Below are 22,118 nucleotides of genomic sequence, written 5' to 3'. Positions count from 1 at the left end.
CAAGAGAGGATCTTGATCCATTCTCCCCAATAACAATTCTAACATGTGCTGTTTAAAGGAATATTTCACCAACGAAAACGGAATTTTTTGTTTTAAATTTTTGTCAAACGATAGATTTTGTTAGATTAGATGTAAGATTAGTCATCCACGAAATTTGAATCTATATCGTCATGCAAAGGCTCAAAAAATTTTCACCACGTTAAAGGACCACTTGCAACGAAAATAGAACTGAAACTCAAATATTTTTCGGATAGCAAAATACTTTTTTGGTAATAAATTTTCAATAAATCAAACAAAAAGAAATAAATTCGGCAAAAATAAAGAAGGATTATTTCTTTTCTTTTGGTTGTAAAAATGAGAAGAGAGTTTATGCAGTAAATCGTAAATGAAGCCTATATCTATCTATATATATATATATATATAACGAAACCGACCCTGCTATTGCGAAATCCAGGCGGTCTTTGCTTTTCGTTGTCCTCTAGAGAGAGAGAGCATCTCCGATTCCAGTCCCTAATTAGGTGAAACATATCTCCAATCGACCAATCGGAGGAGGATCAACGATCTGAGATTGAATCGATTTCGTTCTGGTTAGTTTTCAGTTGGTTGCTCCATTATTAATTTTGTTGCGTCTCTCGTTTTGGGATTCTTGTGTTTGGCTTTCGCGGGTTGATTCGTGGTGGTGTTTGGTGTTCGGATGATTTTTTTGGTTGAATTGGGTTCCGAAGTTTACATTTTTGTATTAATGGAGTGGTAAAATGGTTTTAATTTTATTAATTCGATTTGGTTTTAGGCTTTGTATTTGATTATGTCAGGGTGTTTAGATTTGTATGTATAAAAACCGCATAATAAGACTGAGACTTTGTGGATTATGATGAATAATTTGGATGCTTTGTTGAAATTAGTGGTTCTTCTCTTAGGTTTAAAACAATAATTAAAGTGGATAGGTGAAATTAAACCGAACCTGGAAGTTGTGGATGGCGCTTCTGAATAAGTTAATTGCATTTAGATTGTGGTTTGAAACCTCGGAATATGTTAGAATGGTTTGCAAGATGGAATTTTTTTTTTTGTGCCTTCTACTCATGAAGATTGTTAGCTTAAGTTCATTTCATATGGTGAACCATGCATCCATTCAATCACTTAAACGTTTTTTGAGATCAAGTATCATCGATATTATCAGTTTGTTTAACTTTTGTGATGTATGTTTATTTAAGTTATTAAGAAAACATCACCTCAAAAGTCACAAGCTTTAAGGTTTGAAATAATCTAATAAAAACAGTATGAATTTGGTTTTCCATGGTGTCATTGTTTTATTATCCCCATACATAGCGTTTTGCAAAAATGTGGGATTATCATTGTTTTATTATCCTTTGAGTGATAATTTGAAAGACATACATTAACTGTAAATTAACAAAAATAAATTGCTAAGATCAGATAAAAGAATCACTTCAATGTCTAAATGCTTTGAAAGCTTACTTGTCAAACAGTGAATTCCTGTAAACAGCCTAAGCAAACTTGGCTCTTTTCCAATGGACAAAGGAGTGACTCCTAGCCTCTTTGTTAATGATGGTTCATTCATGGAAAGGTTCAGACAACTTCAACAAAAGAAGGATAAAGATAAAGGTTCCGCAGCAGACGAGTCTAGACCAAGTAAAGTTGTTCCAGGGACTTTGACTCCTACCACCACTGGTAAAACCAGTGCTGAACTGAAGGCTAATGATGCACGCAAGGTTGCCGCTGCTTCAGGTAGCAAACTTGCTTTCAGCTTGAAACAGAAGTCAAAGATTGTCGCACCACCTGTTAAGTTAGGTGCTGATGAGGATGAAGATGAAGCAGATGTTGCAGCTGGTGCACCAACTAAACGGCAAAAGTTGGGTCAGCCAGATGCCGTAGAGGAATCATACAGACAAGTGGATGTTGGTAATTACTGCTTATATGCATATCCTTTAACTTTGTTGATTGCAATTACAAGTATTTCCAGTTTCAGTTAATTTTTTCAAGAACAAAATTGGAAGATCAGTTTTTTCTATTTTGCTACAATTCTATTTTATTGTCTGATAACTTTATGCTTGAATTTATTGACTATGTACTTTTTGCATATTTTCTATTCTACAGAAAATGATGTATGACAAGAATTGATTTCTTCATACATCTTTTAATTGCACTTTTATCATTCAAACTATTTTTCTGCCTTTTCACCTCATCGTAAATAGTTGTCTTATACTGCTCTTCCTCTTTCCTTAAATGTTTTTCTTGACTCGTTTAGTTTTCTTCTTATTTTGTTAAAAAAAGATCATGCCCCTCATTCTCGTAAGTTGTTTTAGTGGTGCATGTCGAAGTTATATCTCTTCGCCAATATGAAATTTTGTTGTATGTTTTTTTTACACATCTGTAAGGCGAGTTGGAGTCTGGATTTCTAGTATCCAGATAGAGCCTGTGGACTATTTTTTCTATATGTGGTGTGTGGTGCCATTTACCACTCTTTTTAGTCTACTAGTTGAGAAAGGGAGGTGTAGGACTGTTAGTTGTTTGTATATTTCTGGTTCTTCTTTAATGATCAATTAAAATTTGACTGAAAGAGATAGAAGTGGCCAGTAAAAACAATTTAAGTAATTTGAAATTGTCCCTCCGGTAAGCACCCTGTTATTGAGAAAATCATCTCAGTAATTGTGTTCTCTACTCTTGAGTGGTGTGGATGAAAAGGACAAAACATTCTTGAATATTTCTTGTCTCATTAATGCAGCTAATTCCTTAAGTTCCTATCAACATTGGTGGAAAGAGATGTTCAAAGAAAGAATTGGAATATGTGGCACCCCTGCTACAAGAGTAATTTGCATTCCCTTGTTCATGCTCTTGGTATTAATCAGTTTTATAAGTGATATGCAGCACCACCTTTCCCAACTGATTCAACAGTGAAGATAGTTGCTGACAAACTAGCAAGTTTTGTGGCTAAACATGGAAGGCAATTTGAGCATATTACACGTCAAAAAAATCCAGGAGATACTCCTTTCAAGTAAGTACCCTATGACGTTTCCACCTAATTATTTTGTCTGTTATGTACAATCTGTGTGTAAATGCCAACGGAGAGTGATGTGGGGTGTGGTTCACTATAGTTGTAGGTTTGGGGGTATCTTTTTTGTTGTTGTTTTCTGGTTTTGCTCATTCCACTTATGGTAGCGCATATGCTATATGCAATGGGGGTTTATTTTGTCTTGCAGATTTTTATTTGACAAGAGCTGTTCTGATTACAAATATTACGAGTATCAGCTTTCTATTGAAGAGAAAGCACTTCAACAGACCAGGGATTCACAAACATCTCGTAATGGTGGGTACTAGATTTCCAGTTTCATGCTTTTGCCTTCTGTTTTAATAAAAAATTATAAAGACAAATTTGCCAAAACCATGCCTATTCAAAGTGAATGTAAGCATCAAGCTTAGTGGAGGCATTACAATAGGTTTTGTGCATCTGTATCTGAGTGAGTGCACCATCTGCATATGCTATGAGTATTTGAGAGTGTGAGTGTGTGTGTACTTGTTGCCAAAAAATAGGATTTTACTTTCGTCGATCAATCAAAATTCACCCAAATAATTGTACTGACACTTTCTATGTGCATTGTTAACAGTTCTTGCCTCGATAGTGTGATACCATTGTCTGATTAACTTTTCCAGTAATAAGTCAATAATCTTGCGTCAATTTTTGTTCTTTGCCTTTCATGCCCTAATAATAAAACATAAGTTTTAACTTGGTTGCTCTTGAAATCTTGTTTTGCTTTAATAGAACACTACTTGGTTTTGAGAAATACAAGACTGTCAAATCCATTGGTTTTAATCTATTCAAGGTCCTTGTGTACCTAGGACTCCTAGTATTCTCCCATTGTCAAGATTCAATATCCATTTTTGTGATTCATAATATGAAACCTGGAATGTGATTTTTGGCTATGCATCACTCATTAGCGCTTCCGCTGAAACATTAGTTTGGTTTGAGACTCAGATTTTGTGGTGTTAATATGTGTAGGAGGTACTAGCATGTCAACTTCCAAATCCACAAGTAGTTCTCAAAGGTCTACTGTGAATCATCCGAACTACCAAACTCCCGCCTCTGCTTTATATGATGACACTGAGGGAAGGACAGGTATATGATTTAACATCTTTTGATGCTCTCGAGTCTCTTTCCCCTTCAGCTTTGTATTATCTGGAGATGACAAACGACATAAAATTGCTTTGTTATGGCGGTGCATAGTGCGCTTGTGATTTACTTCCTGGAATCAAAGTTTTTGCTGGATTTTCGTTTTTATGTAAGCTAAGCTTTGTAGTGGCCATATCATATTATTAGATGGTTTCTGCACAAATTCCTATGTTCAAACATCTGTATTTCTCAGCTTTTCTATTTTTGCTGTGGTATTAGTTTAACTAAATGTTTTAGTGTTGATTGGTTTGACTGCTTGGTCTGAAACTTACTTGTATTTTCGATTATAGGTGAGCTCACTGCACCAACAGGTGCAGATCCTATTGCCATGATGGAGTACTACGTGAAAAAGGCTGCTCAGGAAGAGAGAAGGAGACAACCTAAACAATCGAAAGATGAAATGCCCCCTCCTGCTTCTCTTCAAGGTTCATTTTTGTTACTCATGGAAACCAGAAGTTTTCTTTGGTTATTAGGGAACTTTCCCTATTTTAACTCTTATTTTGGTTAGGATAGATGCACGTAGATGGTCCAAATATTTGTTTTTCCTCGCAATTTATTCTTTCTTTTTATTTTTTTCGGTTCCTTCGCAGCACCTTCTCTTAAGAAAGGTCATCACATGGGGGATTACATCCCACAAGAAGAGCTGGAGAAGTTTATGGTTGCTTGTAACGATGCAGCTGCACAGAAAGCTGCCAAAGAAGCCGCAGATAGGGCCAAAATCCAGGCTGATAATGTGGGTCATAAACTCTTGTCTAAAATGGGTTGGAAAGAAGGTAAACCTCTTTCTCTCGTAATTCAAATGTACTGCCAGAATTTTTGGTGGTCGGTCATTTGTACTTCCAAAGGGAGAAACCTGATGATGTGAATGAATTTCAGGCGAGGGTCTGGGAAGCTCCAGAAGAGGAATTTCGGATCCAATAATGGCGGGTAATGTGAAGAAGGACAATTTGGGGGTTGGTGCTCAACAACCTGGAGAGGTGACTTCTGAAGATGATATATACGAACAATATAAGAAGCGGATGATGCTTGGCTACCGATACAGACCCAATCCTCTGGTATTACCCATTCTTCCATTTCCTCCTTTTGTGCGTCTTTCCAAGTTTAACATAAGGAGGGTTGTGAAGAATTTTTATCATGTTTCTGTGTCGTCGCCGATCCTCTGATACACTGTCTTAACATTTTGTGATGCGATGCAGAACAATCCGCGAAAGGCATATTACTGACTGATTTGGCTGCAACTCTGTCCCAAAGACATGTTTGTGAGGTTGGTAGTCATAACTGCGTTGGACGTTGAACAACTTTATGATGGGGTAAAAGGAGATTTTGGATACGTAATTTTGGACACAACAAATTTGTCACTCTAAGTCTGTTTTGTTAATTAATCGAAAACCTTTTTTTTTTTCAAATCATACGGCATAAGCAAACCACTATTGTGTCGAACTTCTCTCTCATAAGTGATGTACATCCAATGAAACATTACAATGCTCTTTGTATATGGATGTCGAAGTGACTCTTCAAAAAAGTCTTCTCTTCAAGAGTCAACAAAACATGCATCATGCTAGTCTACCGCTCAAATCTTGCATAGGACAGCCATACCAGACCAGCCTTGAGACCAACCAACATCCTAAAGTCATAAAAAAAAAATTCATCCTTAAATTTGAAAAATTCACTAGAAAATCTCAAATTCACAACTCGTCCCCTAAAAAAATATCTCATATTTATGTTCCGCGTAAGTTTATTTAATCAGAGTGGAAATTAAGAACGGGACAAATGACACAGTATAAAATGGTATTTGATGAGCTGTGAATATGCCCTCGAGGTCCTTGGGTTTTCAAGACAAGGAGACCGTGAACCGAAGCAGAATATAAAACTTTAGGGGGGGGGATAATCAATATTTTCAAGTCAATCTTTTATGCATTGAAAATAATATAAATTGCACCACCATATTTTAAATCAAATCAAACATAACTTTATAACTCTTAACGCCTTGACATTTAAATTGGAGATAGCCAAGTGCTAACCACACCATGAAATATGAATATCCAAGTCAAAAATACAAGAGGTAAAAAAAAAAAGAAAAAAAAAGGGAGCTTTATCCATTGGGAGAGGACGATGACGCTTTGAGGCGGCTTTTGCTTCAAGTCATACATGTAAAATCGGTTGGATGCTAATTTTCCTACTCCTAGGGTTTATCCAACCATTCCCTTTCTTCATGGACCAATTCTTGGTTAGGCATCGATCACAGCTGAGAGAGATCCATGTTTATTTCAAAGGGAAAGCAATTTCCATGCCAACGTAAAGACAACTTCCAAATTGGTTTTTCACTTTCAACTTTTTGGTTTATACGTTCTCTTTCGTTTCTGCCTCCTCCTTTACATTACCCTTTATTCGTTTGTTTCTCACATGTACTTCTTATTTATTCACAATACAAAAAGCTGAAAACTAAGCTCTAAATGATAATGACGAGCCTTAGCTTTAATCTTTGTTGACAATAAGCTAATATTTACATATATTTGTTTTAGAAAAAGGACATGAATTGTTATGTTGTTTTATTAAATCAGCTCAGCTACGGTCATTTAATATTATTCCTCTTCGTAAGTGAGAGGTTTTATGTTCCATTCTCGCTAAAGGTAAAGTTGAATCACAAGCAAGTCCATTGTAAGATTTAATTAACTCTTCCACCTTTTAGTATAGTTACTATCGTTTGTTAAAAAACGCAACTATGATTTTCTCCTAATATATTCCAAGAGAGGGAGGGAGTGGACGTTTCAGAAAAGTCAAAATTGAGTAGGAATCACGAGCAAAACGTGATCATTTGTTTAAGTGAAAATATGTGGTTCCAAAGTAGGAGACATTGCTTTCATTGAAAATCCATCATCATGTTATCATTATAAACCAACAAACAGAAACAGCCATTTCCTTAATCCAAAGGGCGGGATTGCGGTTTGTACAGCCGGCTTTGGCAACTCAACAACTTGAGAAATAAATCTTTGGAAATCTGAAGAGCCACGTAGGTATTTTGTCGTCACACCCACCCCGCGGCCCCAAAGCAAGGAAATTCAAGTCACACGCTAAACTGAATTTGACCATACATATTTTTTATTAGATAAATTAATGAAAATGATTTGAAAATTTTGAATTTTAACGATAAAAACAAAATAAATGGTAGAGTGAACAGTACCAAGATTGACTTTTTAATGTAAAAATATAGTTTTTCGTTAAATTGAATAGTACTAGAAATTTTTCCTTAAAATTCCCTATTTTGTTGTCACCACTCCCATCACTTTTTCATATTTCACTCTTCTTTTATTCAAATTTATTTTATTAAAAAGAAAATTGGAGTTGTTTTTTCAATGTATCGATATATCCAAATTGATGACTTTACTTAATAAATACTTCTATATTTTCTTTTTTGTCAAAAGATAGAAAATATTATTATATTAAAAAGGAAATCTTTATATCGTATGTTAAAGTATTAAATAATTATTTTTTGATTAAAAACAATTCCATCTATAAAAGTCACCTTCTCATGTAATAAAAAAAAGCCATTATATATGATGTAATATCGCAATTACAGAGAGCAAAGACAAAAATATATGTCATATAGTTGAACTTCAATCATAGCTTCAGTCTGCAATTCCACCGGAAACTTTTTTTTTTGGGGTAATATTATTAAGTTTAATAGTTGATGTCAACCACAATGTCACTGATCAATGCGAAGCGGTTGGCCAAAAACCTTTGGATCTGAAAATTAAATTGGGTTGACGAATAAAATAAAATAAAATGGTCCCAATTGCTGCGTGAAAGAAAGGTAACAATTTATCGCTTTTCAGCTGTACTTGTTTGAATGTCTTGGTGCTTCCTAGTCATTTACGTATATGCATGCATTCGAGCTCGAACATGAACATGTCAAGAAAAGGTCAACTTCATGTTTCTCAATGCCCAATCCTTCCAAGTCCAAATTTATAATGCGGCTACAGTACCAATTGTTCCAGCCCGTCATAAGAAGAAGGAAGTTCAGGTTCCACTCTATAAACCGATTTGTAAAAGGAAAACTGTTGACCCTACTCTTTATAAACCATTGCAAAAAATTTTAACTTTCTGTTATAAGACAAGATAATTTACTACATTCTCGTTTATGTGTGTCTGTGTATTCTCACATGAGTGTTACAAGACGAGAATTATCATTTATCAGCATTGTAATCGAGATATATTCTTTTCCTTAATAGCAATATATGCCATTCCGATTCCCATTGGAAGCTCACTTTTGTTATTGATATACGATGTGTGTGTGAGCAGAGCAGCTACTTTTTTTTGTTTGGTTGAAACTGGAAATGCATTCCAAAACACAACAAAAGTCAAAGTACAACTGGAAAGCCCTACAAGGCTAACAGGATAAACACAGCAAAAGGAGTAGCGAATACAAGTAGACGCCAGAATAACAAACCAAGCGTCATTCCCTACTCCAATAACCCACCTACAAAGGAGGACATGGCAATCCATCCTTATTTAAGATTCTAACCAACGAAGATGGAGGTCTGTCAATCCTACATTCCTCGCTCATCTCCGCACCCACATAGGTTGCGACGAAATTTGCCGCTTCATTCGCTGATCTTGGCACCCAAGACCATTTACAAATCTGGAAAGATTTCCTAACATCTTTAATGCGACTGACAATGGGAAAAATTTCCCAATTACAATTTTCCTTTTCTGCATTAAAAGCTGAAATTACTTGCCTTGAGTCAGACTCAACAATTATGCAAGGATAATTCCTTTGCTTTGCACTTAGACAACCTTGAAGCACCACCTTAGCCTCTGCTATCAAAAGCATTCGAAGCACATACTTTCTTCATTTCTATGCTCTTACATCTTCCTTGTGAGTCTCTAATCACAATTCCCACATAACCTTCGTTACACCTGAGTTTCCAACTTGCATCAACATTCACTTTTATCATTTGCGAAGGGGGAAGAGACCAGGGTATCATTCTACTCTAATTTTCCATACCCGAGGATTGCTGGATTCTTGCCAATTCCTCCGCTATTTGGAAAATCGAACTGGCACAATTGGTAGCATGAATGATTTGAGAAGGAGATGGATTTTGATGATTAAAAACTGCTTTACATTGAGCTTTCCATATATGCCAACATGTGAAAGCCATTAAAGAACTTTTGGCACCTAAAATTTGCATCGATAGAATGAATGAAATTAATAATTATTGTTTTGGTGGTTAAAATTTTTCTTTTCAATTCATTGTCTTTTGAGTTCAAATTTTTTATTTTCTCGTTGTGCAGTTTAGAGTAAAAATACCGTTTGTACTATAGAGAATAGCCAAATTAAAGCTCGTTTGAAAGTGTTTTTAAAATTGTTGAATGCGTTTTTGGTGAAAATATTTTTGAAATCAATTCTTTGCGAAAATGCAAGTAAATTCTAGAACAACACTTGGTGCTTTTTACAGGAAGTACTTCAAGTGCTTTTGAAACCAAAAAAAATATTCTATAAAAACGTTTTCAGTTATTTTAAAAATACATCCAAATGAGTCTTTATTCTTTGTTGTTATCATTAATATTTTGCCACGTGATAAAATATAAGTAGATAAATTAAGGTGCTAATTAAATTAACATCAATTAATAAAACATAAAAGAGCAGAAGAGAGGGATCTGGTAGGCTATGTGGTTTACAGCGGCCCACGGTTTTGGTTTTAGACTTCTGTAGTTTTTAGCGTTGGAGTTTTAGACTTTAAGATAAGACTAGCATAGCCAGTCGCTTGGTCCATACGCAAAGCACCATATACCAATTAATATACCACCGTTATCTTCTTATCATGCTCTAGTCCAAAGTTTATGGATAACGTTGTTTTCAGAATTAAACAAAACAATTTTATCCCAGCAAAAAGGTGAACTTATACTTCTAAATGATTAAACAAGATAAAAATAGTAAGGTTCTAAAAACGGTTAGACGTTAGTCGGGTGACGGGTTAGGATTTAGTGCTTAGGCAGCTAGGCAAGATCTAGACATATACAAGTAAATTTATTATATATCATATAAATAAGTGTGCTTATACCTAAATATACATAATTTGATTGTAATGCATAAACTACAAAATATAATGAATGATATATAGATGATAAAGCATTAAAGCATAATGAAAACATGAGGAACAAATATATAACGTGTCTTTATTTAAGTATTCATCAAGTCCCTTACAATTTATTGAAAATAAAATAAAATGAAAAATGAAAGTCATTTATTTTCTGTGTAAGTAAGAGCGGCGATTTAGGCGGTGACTAGGCGGTCTAGGCAGTAGGCAAGCACCTGGACAGTCTAGGTGGTCTAGGAGGGCGCTTAAGCAGGTAATAAATTAACTAGTAAAAAATTATAACTATTCAAGTTTTTGAATCAGGATAAGTTTGGAATACTTGAGATTAAAAGAGATAGGAAATTTAGAGTCGCTAGATATATTCTAATTTTCATCTAGTTTTTTTGGAAATGTTCTGATTGGGATTCTTAGATTTGGAACGGAATTTTTGAGTTGACATTGGAATCTCCAATCCATCTTGCACCACTAGTTTATGATAGTGTTTGATAATCAAGCCAGTTAGACTGCCTTAACTAATTAATTTCTCTTATTTATTTAACAAACAAATAGTGAACACTTGTTTTTAAAGATGAGCAATTTTTGTGTACGATGGTATCACAGCACCTGATGTTATTAAGTCACCTATTTTACTATACATATTTCATTTGGTAAGATTATACTCTAAATTATAAATTAGGCTAATAGTTATCCACCAAGATTATACACACATAATAAATTAATGGGAATTGATTATAATACTAGTATGTATTTAACGCAATAACCATCTAACAATAAGATATAATTCATAAAAATATATCTAATGCACTAATTATATAATTAAGGTGATAATTATATTAAATACAATTCAGTACTGTAGTCAAATTCAAAATTAATTAACGAGACCCAGCAAGCTTGATGTCACAGGATAGTTTTTTTTGGATAGCTTGGTCGACAATGTGCTGGCATGCAATGGATGCCATCATGCCCCACCAATGGTACTAGGATAATAAAATTAGAAACAAGGGGTAGTTATGGAACATCCTCAGTACATATATGTGGATGTTAAGGATGTAGTAGGAAATGAGACTGTTTGGTTGCTGACTCAGATTCAGAAAAAATAATGAGAGGTAGTTGAGTTGTTGAAACTCAAATCCTACAACTTCTTTATCCAAAAAAAGAAGTTTTCCATTTTTGTTCTATTGTTTTCCATTTTTGTTATATTGTTTTCCTTTTTTGATTGCAGGGAACAGAAAAACATAAAGACTCCCATTTGCTGGAATTACAGAGTTCCTTTCCAGCCACAAAAGTTCGAGTAATCTGAGGTGCGTACTCTAAATTTCCAATCTTTCAAGTTAGATCAAAGCAACCTGCAAAAGGGGCTTCATTTATTTATTTATTTATGTTTTTGGGTTTATTTTGGTTATTTTTCTTGGTTTTTTTGCAGATTTGTGTTCTGTTTAGATCAAATCACAAGTAGATCTCATCTGGGTTTTATCCGAAGAGTGAAGTTGGATGAATCTTGAAGCCATCCAAGTGTTGCAAAATCTTTGAATTTTCAAGAAATTAAGATTAGCAGAAAAGAATCAGATATGAGCAGTCTTCTGTACAAATACAATCCTAATTTTAAGGCCTCGGAGGGAGAGCTGAGGAAGAACCACGCGGCGGAGTTCATGGATTCGGATATTTTCCACCACCAGCATCCTCAGCAGCAGCAGAGCTCCGGCTTAACGCGGTATCAGTCAGCTCCAAGCTCATTTCTGATGGAGCAGATGGACAACAATGGCGGCGGAACTGAGGATTTGCGGTATCTTCAACCTTTGAGCCCTGAAGTCGAAACGGTGCTGCCCAGGTTCATTTCTTCATGTAACGAACCAGATCAACGTGACAATGGTGTGCAGCAGCATCAGTTTGAAATCCAAGAGACGCCGGTAAATGTGAAGGGAGAGGCAGGGGACTCTGTTTCTGAGCACATTAATGGTTACTCGAATTCTACTCATATGATGTACCAAGCTCCTCGAGGTCAGCAAGCTCATGGTTTAGACAGCAGCTCCTTTGCTGCAGTCAACTCTACGGGAATGGAGAATTCAATGATGCAATCGAAAATTGGGGTCGGAAATCGGTCTAATATTGTTAGACAAGGCAGCTCTCCGGCTGGATTCTTCCCAGACTTGACCGTTGACGATGGTATAACAATATTTTTGTTGCCTATATCTTGGATATATTTGTTAAAGTGCTGACAGATGTGTATTGTTAGGTTGAAATTTTGTTCTGGTTCCTCTAGTAATTTGTATTGGTTTGGTTGAAAAACAGGCTTTAACGTGATGAAGGACTCGGCAGGATATCGCGCAGGCAATGGTACAAATGGAGAAGCCAGTCCACCAACTTCTAGGTTTGGTACTCAACTGAGTTTCTCATCAAGGCCATCTTCATACTCAGGTCGAATGCCTCCGATTGCGGAAAATGAGAATGGGAACTTGGGAGAAGGTAGCGAATCGCAACCGGATCATAGTTTAGGAAATGCTAATGGTAGCAATTCACCTTACCAGTCTAGCTTCGCAAATGATTCGTGGGACGATTCTTCATTTAATGACCTCAAAATAGCCGGAGACAATGATGGGAACAAGTTTTCTACTTCGACTGCATTCGAATCACAGGTAGGATTTGCACATTTTCTGTAAACTATATTTGGTCTTCAATTTTTACTTGGCCATCTGCTTGCTTGTCATATTAGTAATGTGTGTTTTTCTTTCATCAGAACAATGATTTTGGACACCGCAATCATGGCCTGACGCAACACTTGAGGTTTTCCAAACATTTTGAGATGCCTGCTATGGAGAAGTATTTGCAATTTGAAGATTCTACTCCTTGTAAAAGTCGTGCCAAAAGAGGCTTCGCCACTCACCCGCGAAGCATTGCAGAGAGGGTAAATCTTCTTTTATTTTATTTGTCTTGTGGCTGGTTTACACTTGACAAGGATTCAGTAGCAGAGCTACATGTTACCACTGCTAGATTATATCAAATCCGTGATCGTGAATACTGTGAATTTCAGATGAGAAGGACGCGGATTAGTGAAAGAATGAAGAAATTGCAGGAGCTTTTCCCAGACATGGACAAGGTATTTGCTACGCTTGCAACTATCACCATTGTAGCGGCGTTTTCTTGAATGCATGAAAATTGAGTCTTGTGTTGTGTGTTGTATTCTTGGCAGCAAACAAACACGGCAGAAATGTTGGACTTGGCGGCCAGGTTCATAAAGGACCTTCAGAAACAGGTTAAGGTAAAGTTGCAGCAAATGAAATGTATAATCTTTGTATCGAATTAATCCATACGAAACTCAACCAACTACTTCTTCCCTCTAAAGTGTTATGTAACTCTGAATGCAGACACTCAAGGATACGAAGGCGAAGTGCAGTTGTTCGAGCAAACAATAACAAATTCAACGCAAATCCTTGTGTCCGGTTCGTTCATGTAAAGATAGCAGTAGAAGATCGGAGAGGAAAAGGAAAGCGATTTCTTTTTTGTTTTCGGGTTTATTTCACTTGAGGGAGAATAGTAGGATGGTAGGACGTATTGTGGTTGTCGAATTTCATCATGTTGTATTATAACCCTAAAACCTGTTTAATGTTAACCTTGTAGGCAGGCTTCTGTTGTTTCAATTTCATCATGGACCTCAAAGCACTTAGTGATGAGTGAGAGTCGAGAAGTGAATTACGATGACAATATGTTATGGTTCGATCCCTTCCAATGTAAACTTTATGGCCTCTCAAGCTTCATTTCCAGAAGCAAAATCAATGCAGCACCCCGCATTGTTGAGTTGTTCGATGGTTAGATTTTCAATTATTTGGTGTAAAAGAAAAGATATTTTTGGATAAATTATAAAAATGAAATGCCTTTAAAAACTTGAGTGACTGCTTAAAAGAAAATAGTAAAAAGCAATGATTTAGTACCCTAAAGTCACAAAATTTTTACTTTTATACTTTCAATTGCCGGACCATTAAGTTAATTGCTATTTTCTTTTGCATGCTACTCAATGGGCACACTTTAGTTTACATGAACGCAAAATTGAGGCTTTTATTTACAAATTTTTTATTTGTTGTCCATATGACATTTTATATAAACATTTGTTATTAAAAAGATTAACACTAAACTGTTAATTACTCAAGACTAGAGGGGTGTAATGTGTTACTAACCTAATTTATAAGTGTTCGTGAAATTAAGCATGCTTTGAAATCATTTCATCGGAAATTACAGCAACTTAAAATCTGATCGTGTTAATGAAAAAAAAGGGTTTTTGAACTTTAATCATTCAAGAGGATTAAAATTTAATAAAAACTTGGTGTTATATTGAATATTGATTTTAGTCCCTTAATGTGTACTTAATTCAAATTCATATTATATTTTTGTTTTTATATTTAATAGATAACTTATTTAATGTTATTACATTAAATTTTAAATTTATTATTATACACATTTTAATTCATTAATTTTATTTAACTTTCTCTAATTAGTGTACCTAAACGTCTGTATCATAATATATTTTACTAAAGAGAAAATTAGAATTAGATGCCTCATTTTAGACTTTTGTAGACTAAACATTTATGCTTTTTGAGTTTTTTATTAAGCTTTTGAAACATTTGATTAAGATACTCAGACTTGAACTACTTCAGTTTAATTGAAATTAATTTACATTTAAATATCTGCTATATATTTTAAATAATTTCAACTATATTTAAGTCTAAAAATTTAAACTTTTCAAATCTAAATATACACTCACGCCAAATGGAAACGTACCAACATTAAATGAAAATGTACCAACGTCAAACAAAAACGTACCAACCCCGAATTAAAATGTACCCAATTATAAACTATATTAAAATGAATATTCATCTTTTTGGAATGTTTAAAAATATGTTTGATTCATACACAATGCTCTAGATAATCTTGTTTTTTGGTGGATAAGTCTTTGGAACAACTTTTAGTTGATCGGAGATAAATCCTTATTATTGTAGATAATGCTAAATAATAACGCTAAATCATATCTACCAATTAATAAAACACTCATTGTCAACCAAAACCCTATGAAATTACAAGTTTAACCCTCTAATTAAAACAGAATATGAATAAGAAATATGGGCAGAAATGTAATTTTACACAACCAAATTTTACTTTTTTTTTCTTCAAAGCATCACCTACATGTGATCCTAAGATATCTCTAATTTAAAAAAAAAAAAAATTCTCACTCTCTTCCACTCTCCTTCTACTTCAAAAAGAAAAATGAAAAAAAAATTTCACACACTTTTTATGTGCCCATATGCTAGTATAATTTTGAATTAACAAAAAGGCTATTGTCCGTTGATTAATGACTCTTTTTATAAAATAAAAAAATTAATTAATTAAAGTAATTTAAACTTTTACATTGTTCATGACTCTTTCTATAAATAAAAAAAATTAATTAAAGTAATTCCTCGTTATTAGGACAAAAAGTAATAAAACTTATGTTTTGAAAACAAATGTACCAATAAGCCAAATGGTCTAAAAATTCAAATGTACCAAGTAACTAAATGTACCATTATAATCAAACGTACCGATATAACCAAACGTACCTAATAACGAGTTTTGTTACATTCTATTTAATTTACTAAAATAAATATTTTAATAAAAAAAAATCTTAAATCATCATAAGAAGAGATGTATAAAAATACGAGGAAAAAAGGGAATGCTAACGTGAATAGACTTCTAATGAAATAAAATTAAAGTACCAAAATTATAAGGAAAATGTTTAATCAAATTTGCAAAAGGAATAGATGTTTAGTCTATGACATTTAAAAACGAGGCGTCTATATCAAAACGTCCATTTACTAAATTAGTGTACCTAAATGCCCGTACCTAAATATATTGTAGTGAATTAGTGATACATAAGAAAATAGGGTAAATTATAAAAAACTACCTCAACTATGGGTCTCACCACACTATCATACCTCATCTTTTAAAATTGACAATGTCATACCTCATTTTTAGAATTTGGTCCAATGTTATACCTTATGTTAGCTTGGTCGTGAATTTATCAGTTAAATGTTGACGTGGCTTGATTCAGGACCCACTTTTTATTAAAAAATTAAAAACAATAATTTACCCTTAAGAAAAAAAAAATAAATAAATAAATAAAAACCCAAACACCTATCTTCCTTGACCCCTTCCTCTTCCCTACAACCCTCAACCCCTTCCCCACCCATGCCAACATCTCCCCCATAGACCCACCTTTCCCCACCCTCCCTGCAACCTCACCGTCCTCCAGCTCCTCCCCTCATTTGTCTCTCTATTCCTCACAACATTGTTTTCTCTCCGTGGACGCAACCGACTCGGCTTTCCTAGCTTCGAGCGGGAAGTTGAGGCTCGCTTTGACACCTCAGAGCTTGAATGCTGCTCGATCGTAAGCCTTGGCTACTTCAATCGCCGTGTCGAAGGTCCCTAGCCAGACCCGAGAGCCTCTGCAGTTCGGATCTCCGCCGTGTACTTGCCCCACGGTCTTTGTCGGGCCCCTCGGTAGTGCTTCTTCTTCTCTTTGTTCGAACTCACTTTTTGAACCGTCACCGGCTTCACAACGGCCTCGTCCGAGTTGGCAAACTAGATCCACTTAGTTTTGTTGGGAAGCGAGATTATGAGTGAGGGCTTTCAAACCGGGTTGGCGGGTTTAGGTTGCAGGGAGGGCGGGGAGAGGTGGGTCTAGGGGGAAGATGTTGGCGTGAGTAGGGAAGGAGTCGAGGGTTGTAGGGAAAGGGAGGGAGAAGGGATCTGGGTTTTGGATTTGGGTTGCAGGGAAGGGGAAGGAGAAGGGATGGGAAGATGGGTGTTTTTTTTTTTTTTTAAGGGTAAATTATTATTTTTAATATTTTATTACTTTTTCAATAGAAAGTGGGTACCGAATCAAGCCACATCAGCATTTAAATGAGAAATTCACGGCCAAGCTAACGGAATGTATAATATTGGACCAAATTCTAAAGATGAGGTATGACATTGTCAATTTTAAAAGATGAGCTATGATAGTGTCGTGAAACCCATAGTTGAGGTATTTTTTTGTTATTTACCCAAGAAAATATGTAAAAACATAAGTGTACCGAAAATTTTATATCTAACTATATGATATTAAACTAGTGTACCGAAATGTTGGTACCTAAATATATTATACTAAACTAATGTACCGAAATGCCCATACCTAAACATATTATACTAACCCAGTGTACCAAAATATTTGTACCTAAATATATTGTAATAAATTAGTAGCAGATAAGAAAATATGAAAAAAACATAAGTGCACCAAAAAAATCTCTACAAAAATATTTTCTTATATAAGATGCTTACCATAATGAGAATTAAAATTTATAATATTTTCATAAAATCATAAATAAAAAAAGATCATTAAATACATATCGTGGCATTAAATAAAATATAGGAACTAAAATCAATTTTTAATCTTGTATAAGATATTTTTCTGAATTTCATCTTATTTAGGAATTAAAATTTAGTTTTCTAAAAAAAAAAAATGTGCTTATAGAAAACTGTAATTAACTGCAACATGTACATTTTCCTTTGGGAAACCTCCGCAGGCAAAGCCGTTGGTCCGCGTCTCTGTCTCCCCCTCCAACCCCACTGCACATTTTTCTTTCATTCCTCTTCCTTCCATCTCTTTTACAATTTTTTTTTCGGTCCAACACATTTTTCTAATTACTTCATTTACGCGTAAACAGAAAACGAAAAAAAAAAAAAAAAAAACCCAAACCAAAACTCTTTGCTAGCTCAGCTCTGCGAGTTTTCACTATTCACACCACATTTCGCCGATTCGATCATCTTCCCCCACTGATCGATCAGTCTACCTCCCTACAAAAGCACACATTTTGAGCTTTCGTATGAAATTCGAGTTGGGTTTTGTTAAGATTTGAATTTTAGATCAACAGAGAGAATTACGATGTCGAATTTGGCGAGTAATTTCAATCAGAAGATCGACTACGTGTTTAAGGTGGTGCTGATCGGAGACTCGGCGGTGGGTAAGTCTCAGCTCTTGGCTCGCTTTGCTCGGAACGAGTTCAGCTTGGAGTCCAAGTCAACCATTGGGGTTGAGTTCCAGACTAAGACCCTCGTGATCGACCACAAAACCATCAAGGCCCAGATTTGGGACACTGCCGGCCAAGAAAGGTAATCACTTTTTCATATTTTTGTAAATTCTGGTGCATTGGTGATCGAGTTTTTGTGTTTCTTTGATGTGGGTTTGTTGTTGCGTTTAATTTATAATGTGGGTTTGTTGTTATTTTCAATCTGTGATGTGCGGTTAGGTAAAATTTTGATTTTATATTTTTGTTTGAGATGCGGATGATGGTGATCATGATTTTGCTGAATTTAGAAGGGAGCCCTTACTTTGGTAAAAGTATTTAGCCCGAAAGAGAATTGCTTTTAGGCCTCGTTTGGTCTCTAGTATTGGATTAGAATCCGTAACTCACTATATTCAAGGTATGTTGGAGAAAGAAATGAAAAAATTGTGTCCAACTTGAAGGTAGAAGACGGATTACTCATTAAGGAAAAACCATTCACCTCTATTTTCAAGATACCTTGAATACAGTAGGATATCCATTCCAATTCAATCCTAGACACCCAACGAGGCCTTGAAGAGAAATCATGACCAGAACTCATAATTCATTAGATACTTTTTATGAATGTCAACTAAGTATCGTAAGTAAATTGCTCCCTGTTGTTCAATTATTTGATAACCAGAATCATTCTTTGATAAATGATCACTATGAGTCAGACTTAATAGAATTTGATCAATCCTTTTATTTGTAGTTAAGGTGGAGAACTGAACCAAGAATTCTCTTTCTTTATCATCAATCAAACCACTATTCGAGACCCAGGATTCTATTTTATCATCAATCCAATCACCGTTCATGTTTTTTCTTATCAATGAATGGATCTCTTTACTTGTATGACTTAGATGTCTCGTATTTCTCGAAAAAGCGATTCGATTGATTATATAATGTAATACTAGGTTGATGTCATTTAATTAGTGTACATAGATCTTGATTAGTGGATACTGGTCTATGAGGTGAGACAAAATCCATGACAATGAAGGGATGGTTGCGAAATTTCAGTTGGCTCAAAGCGGAGGATATGTAACAATGTTGAATCATGATTTAGTAATTGTCAATTTTAGGATGAGATAAAGGTTTAGATTGAAGTTGAGGTAGAGGAAGAGGAAGAGGCTGATATGGATGCTGTCACAAGGTTAGAGTGGATGACTGCCAAGGGAAGCCAATCGTTTTGAAACAACATATTAGGCTACGAAGACAAAGCTTCTTCAAATGACTAGCATATAGGATATATTCTGCTCATTCTTTGCTTATAGGATATTTATACATACATACATACATATATATATATATGTATATACATACATGTATATATTTCAATTAGTTACCCCTAACATTTGTGTCTATTGTATAATATTTGCAAGTCCTGTCATTCATATTTTTGCCACAAAGTCCATCTTGTTGTGCTTGTGTGTCTCACACTTCTGGCGATGATCTCAGATACAGGGCGGTGACAAGTGCATACTATAGAGGTTCGGTGGGGGCAATGCTGGTCTATGACATAACCAAGCCTCAATCATTTGATCATGTAACCAAGTGGTTAGAGGAATTGAGGGGGCATGCCGACAACAATATTGTTGTGATGCTTGTAGGTAACAAGTCCGACTTGGGGACACTGCGAGCTGTACCTTCTGAGGATGCTAAAGAGTTTGCCCAAAGGGAGAAGCTCTTCTTTATGGAGGCATCAGCACTTGAGGCTACTAATGTTGAATCTGCATTCGTTACAGTCCTAACAGAAATTTATAGAATTGTTGGCAAGAAGTCCCTCATTCCCAATGAGGAAGCAGAGTCTGGGAGTTCCTCACTTCTCAAGGGAACAAAACTTGTCGTTCCTGGACAAGAGCCCGAGCCTCAAGCAAGTAGCTGTTGCTGGTCTTCATAGAATTGTGGCCTTTTCCTCCTGCAACGTGGATTTCTGCTGTTTATACTTCCAGTAATAATTTTAACCCTCTTTCTTTAATTAGTTTGCATTTCTACTTTCATGTTTGTCATTTATTGACATGGTTACATACTTCCATCGTTTCAGGAGACGAATGTTATACAGCTCGTGGTAGAGTGGGCGAATAGGTTTACCCTCTTGTAAAAAGCAGTTGGCCGACGGACTGCACAGAAATCTCAGACTCAAAACATACCAGTAATATGATACAATTGACACATGTACTTGCCTGTAGTATGTTCATACATTTTTTTTCTACTGATTTTTACCAGCATTTGGTGGCTGGAATAGTGAAGGTTCCTTTCAATTACACTGAAGAACACTCACCTACACACGTGAAACTAGACGGAGAGCAGTGTGGCGTGTGAGAAAATGAGCTTGAGTTTGGTTGTGGAACAATGCTGCACTTCAGTACTTTTTTGAGGTTTATTTTTTATAAACGTAGCTTTTTCTATATCACGAGATGATGGATTTGAACTTGAGATCTCTTACAATATTAGAAAGAGGTTAGACTGAGTGCTAGTTGATCTATAAACTTACTCAAAGGTCTGCTTTATCGAATGCTATATATGAGTCAAGATATTGCACAAACTCGGAAAATATATGACTGCTTTATAGAACGAATGAATTCATTTGTTGCACCAGGTTATTTGAGGGGTTAGTACTCGCTTTATAATGTATTTCAATGATCTAACCCCCTATCCTTTAGGTCGTCTTTTAAAATCATCTCTACCTTAAATCACCCAAATTCAGAACTATATGAACGTTTGATTAAATGATAGTCCTTTTAGTGTTTCTTTAAACAACTATATTAGGAAGTCACAATGGTTTTGAATTTGTATAATTTTTCTGCAAAGATGCAATTGTCATGTGTAGTCTACCTAATCAAAATGGATGAAAAATTGGATAAATTTTTTTAAAAATCTAGCATCAAGGGGAAATTGGCTATTTATAAAAGTTCAGGGGATAAACGGTTAAAATTAAAATTCAAGGGGGTAATCAGCTAATTAGGAAAGTTAAGGGAAAAGTTGGCAGCTCTATACAAGTTGGGGAGGCCAATTGACAAATATGTATGTTGCAAAAGAAGAAGAGAGATATCAGTGAGCTATACTAAGGCTAGAGAGGAGATAAAAATAGTAAGAGTTACCTTTATACTCATATGATTTTAGATAATGAAAGAAATTACTATTGCCGTCCGAGGACATAGACATATTTACCGAACCTCATAAATATTGTGTCATATTTACTTTATATTTTGTTGTACTCATATCGTCGATTTCACAACACATTATCAGCATGACAAAAACTCTCGTGTCACTAGAAAGCAATCTGCTCTCCATCGCGTGCAAGAATGTGATCAGCTCGCCCCGCGTGGCCTGGTGCATCATGTCGTCGAGTAGAAGGAAGGAAAGATGAAGGTAATATAGAAGATCCAAGAATCAATAGGAGGAGCTGTGACCCTACTGGTGTATGGGAAAAGACTAGAGTTTTGGGGTGGTGCGCTTTTAGTTTCACCATGGGCAAAAGCAAAAAAGAAAGAAAGAGACAATCGGACATGAGAAATACTGAAAGACTCAAAATGAGACTCTTTATGAACTCTTCGCAACTTCATATGATGTTGCGGAAAGTCCATAAAGATCCCACTTTTGAGAGTCTCTTAGAAACAAGAAAGAAAGAAAGAGACACAATTGGACATGAGAAATACTAAGGAAACTCTCTCCAAATAAGACTCTTCATGAACTCTCCACAACCTCATATGATGCGGCAGAAAGTCTATAAAGATTTCA

The 22,118-nt window shown here is 35.3% G+C and overlaps 3 protein-coding genes across 6 annotated transcripts; all 3 read left to right on the top strand.

Annotated features, from left to right (window-relative positions):
- The first annotated feature begins 313 nt into the window (after window positions 1-313).
- LOC137746963 (SURP and G-patch domain-containing protein 1-like protein) lies at window positions 314-5,589 on the top strand. 3 transcript variants are annotated; one of them, XM_068486966.2, is made up of 9 exons: window positions 314-587; window positions 1,485-1,917; window positions 2,884-3,010; window positions 3,216-3,322; window positions 4,013-4,129; window positions 4,474-4,608; window positions 4,774-4,956; window positions 5,060-5,238; window positions 5,380-5,589. In XM_068486966.2, the coding sequence occupies exons 2-9, from the start codon at window positions 1,527-1,529 to the stop codon at window positions 5,404-5,406; spliced, it is 1,266 nt and encodes a 421-aa protein (XP_068343067.1). In that variant the 5' UTR covers window positions 314-587; window positions 1,485-1,526; the 3' UTR covers window positions 5,407-5,589. The 3 variants fall into 3 exon arrangements, with proteins under 3 accessions (XP_068343067.1, XP_068343068.1, XP_088535920.1); XM_068486967.2 differs by having other exon boundaries at window positions 362-587; window positions 1,502-1,917; XM_088679794.1 differs by having other exon boundaries at window positions 441-587; window positions 1,469-1,917.
- A 5,725-nt stretch (window positions 5,590-11,314) lies between these two features.
- On the top strand, window positions 11,315-14,159 carry LOC137748345 (transcription factor bHLH130-like). 2 transcript variants are annotated; one of them, XM_068488489.2, is made up of 8 exons: window positions 11,315-11,387; window positions 11,504-11,582; window positions 11,705-12,444; window positions 12,571-12,914; window positions 13,016-13,183; window positions 13,310-13,375; window positions 13,469-13,537; window positions 13,644-14,159. In XM_068488489.2, exons 3-8 carry the CDS (start codon window positions 11,850-11,852, stop codon window positions 13,689-13,691), a joined length of 1,290 nt encoding a protein of 429 aa, XP_068344590.1. In that variant the 5' UTR covers window positions 11,315-11,387; window positions 11,504-11,582; window positions 11,705-11,849; the 3' UTR covers window positions 13,692-14,159. The 2 variants fall into 2 exon arrangements, with proteins under 2 accessions (XP_068344590.1, XP_088535915.1); XM_088679789.1 differs by lacking the exon at window positions 11,315-11,387 and having other exon boundaries at window positions 11,427-11,582.
- A 3,676-nt stretch (window positions 14,160-17,835) lies between these two features.
- Window positions 17,836-20,785, top strand: LOC137747606 (ras-related protein RABA4c). Its single transcript, XM_068487746.2, has 3 exons — window positions 17,836-18,450; window positions 19,836-20,328; window positions 20,422-20,785. Exons 1-2 carry the CDS (start codon window positions 18,224-18,226, stop codon window positions 20,275-20,277), a joined length of 669 nt encoding a protein of 222 aa, XP_068343847.1. The 5' UTR covers window positions 17,836-18,223; the 3' UTR covers window positions 20,278-20,328; window positions 20,422-20,785.
- Window positions 20,786-22,118: the final 1,333 nt, after the last annotated feature.

The sequence above is a fragment of the Pyrus communis genome, chromosome 2 (genome assembly GCF_041283825.1).
Source record: "Pyrus communis isolate YQ-2024b chromosome 2, ASM4128382v1, whole genome shotgun sequence".
Lineage (NCBI taxonomy): Eukaryota > Viridiplantae > Streptophyta > Magnoliopsida > Rosales > Rosaceae > Pyrus > Pyrus communis.
Note: the sequence above shows the minus strand (reverse complement) of the source record. Positions and strands in the feature narration are given on the sequence as shown.

Excerpts from the sequence above, each read along its gene's own strand:
- LOC137746963 (XM_068486966.2), top strand. The coding sequence starts at position 1,527 with ATGGACAAAGGAGTGACTCCTAGCCTCTTTGTTAATGATGGTTCATTC. Across the intron at positions 4,130-4,473 it reads TGACACTGAGGGAAGGACAG|GTGAGCTCACTGCACCAACA; the intron begins GTATATGATTTA and ends TTTCGATTATAG. Across the intron at positions 5,239-5,379 it reads GATACAGACCCAATCCTCTG|AACAATCCGCGAAAGGCATA; the intron begins GTATTACCCATT and ends GATGCGATGCAG.
- LOC137748345 (XM_068488489.2), top strand. The coding sequence starts at position 11,850 with ATGAGCAGTCTTCTGTACAAATACAATCCTAATTTTAAGGCCTCGGAG. Across the intron at positions 13,184-13,309 it reads CGCGAAGCATTGCAGAGAGG|ATGAGAAGGACGCGGATTAG; the intron begins GTAAATCTTCTT and ends TGTGAATTTCAG. Across the intron at positions 13,538-13,643 it reads ACCTTCAGAAACAGGTTAAG|ACACTCAAGGATACGAAGGC; the intron begins GTAAAGTTGCAG and ends CTCTGAATGCAG.
- LOC137747606 (XM_068487746.2), top strand. The coding sequence starts at position 18,224 with ATGTCGAATTTGGCGAGTAATTTCAATCAGAAGATCGACTACGTGTTT. Across the intron at positions 18,451-19,835 it reads GACACTGCCGGCCAAGAAAG|ATACAGGGCGGTGACAAGTG; the intron begins GTAATCACTTTT and ends CGATGATCTCAG.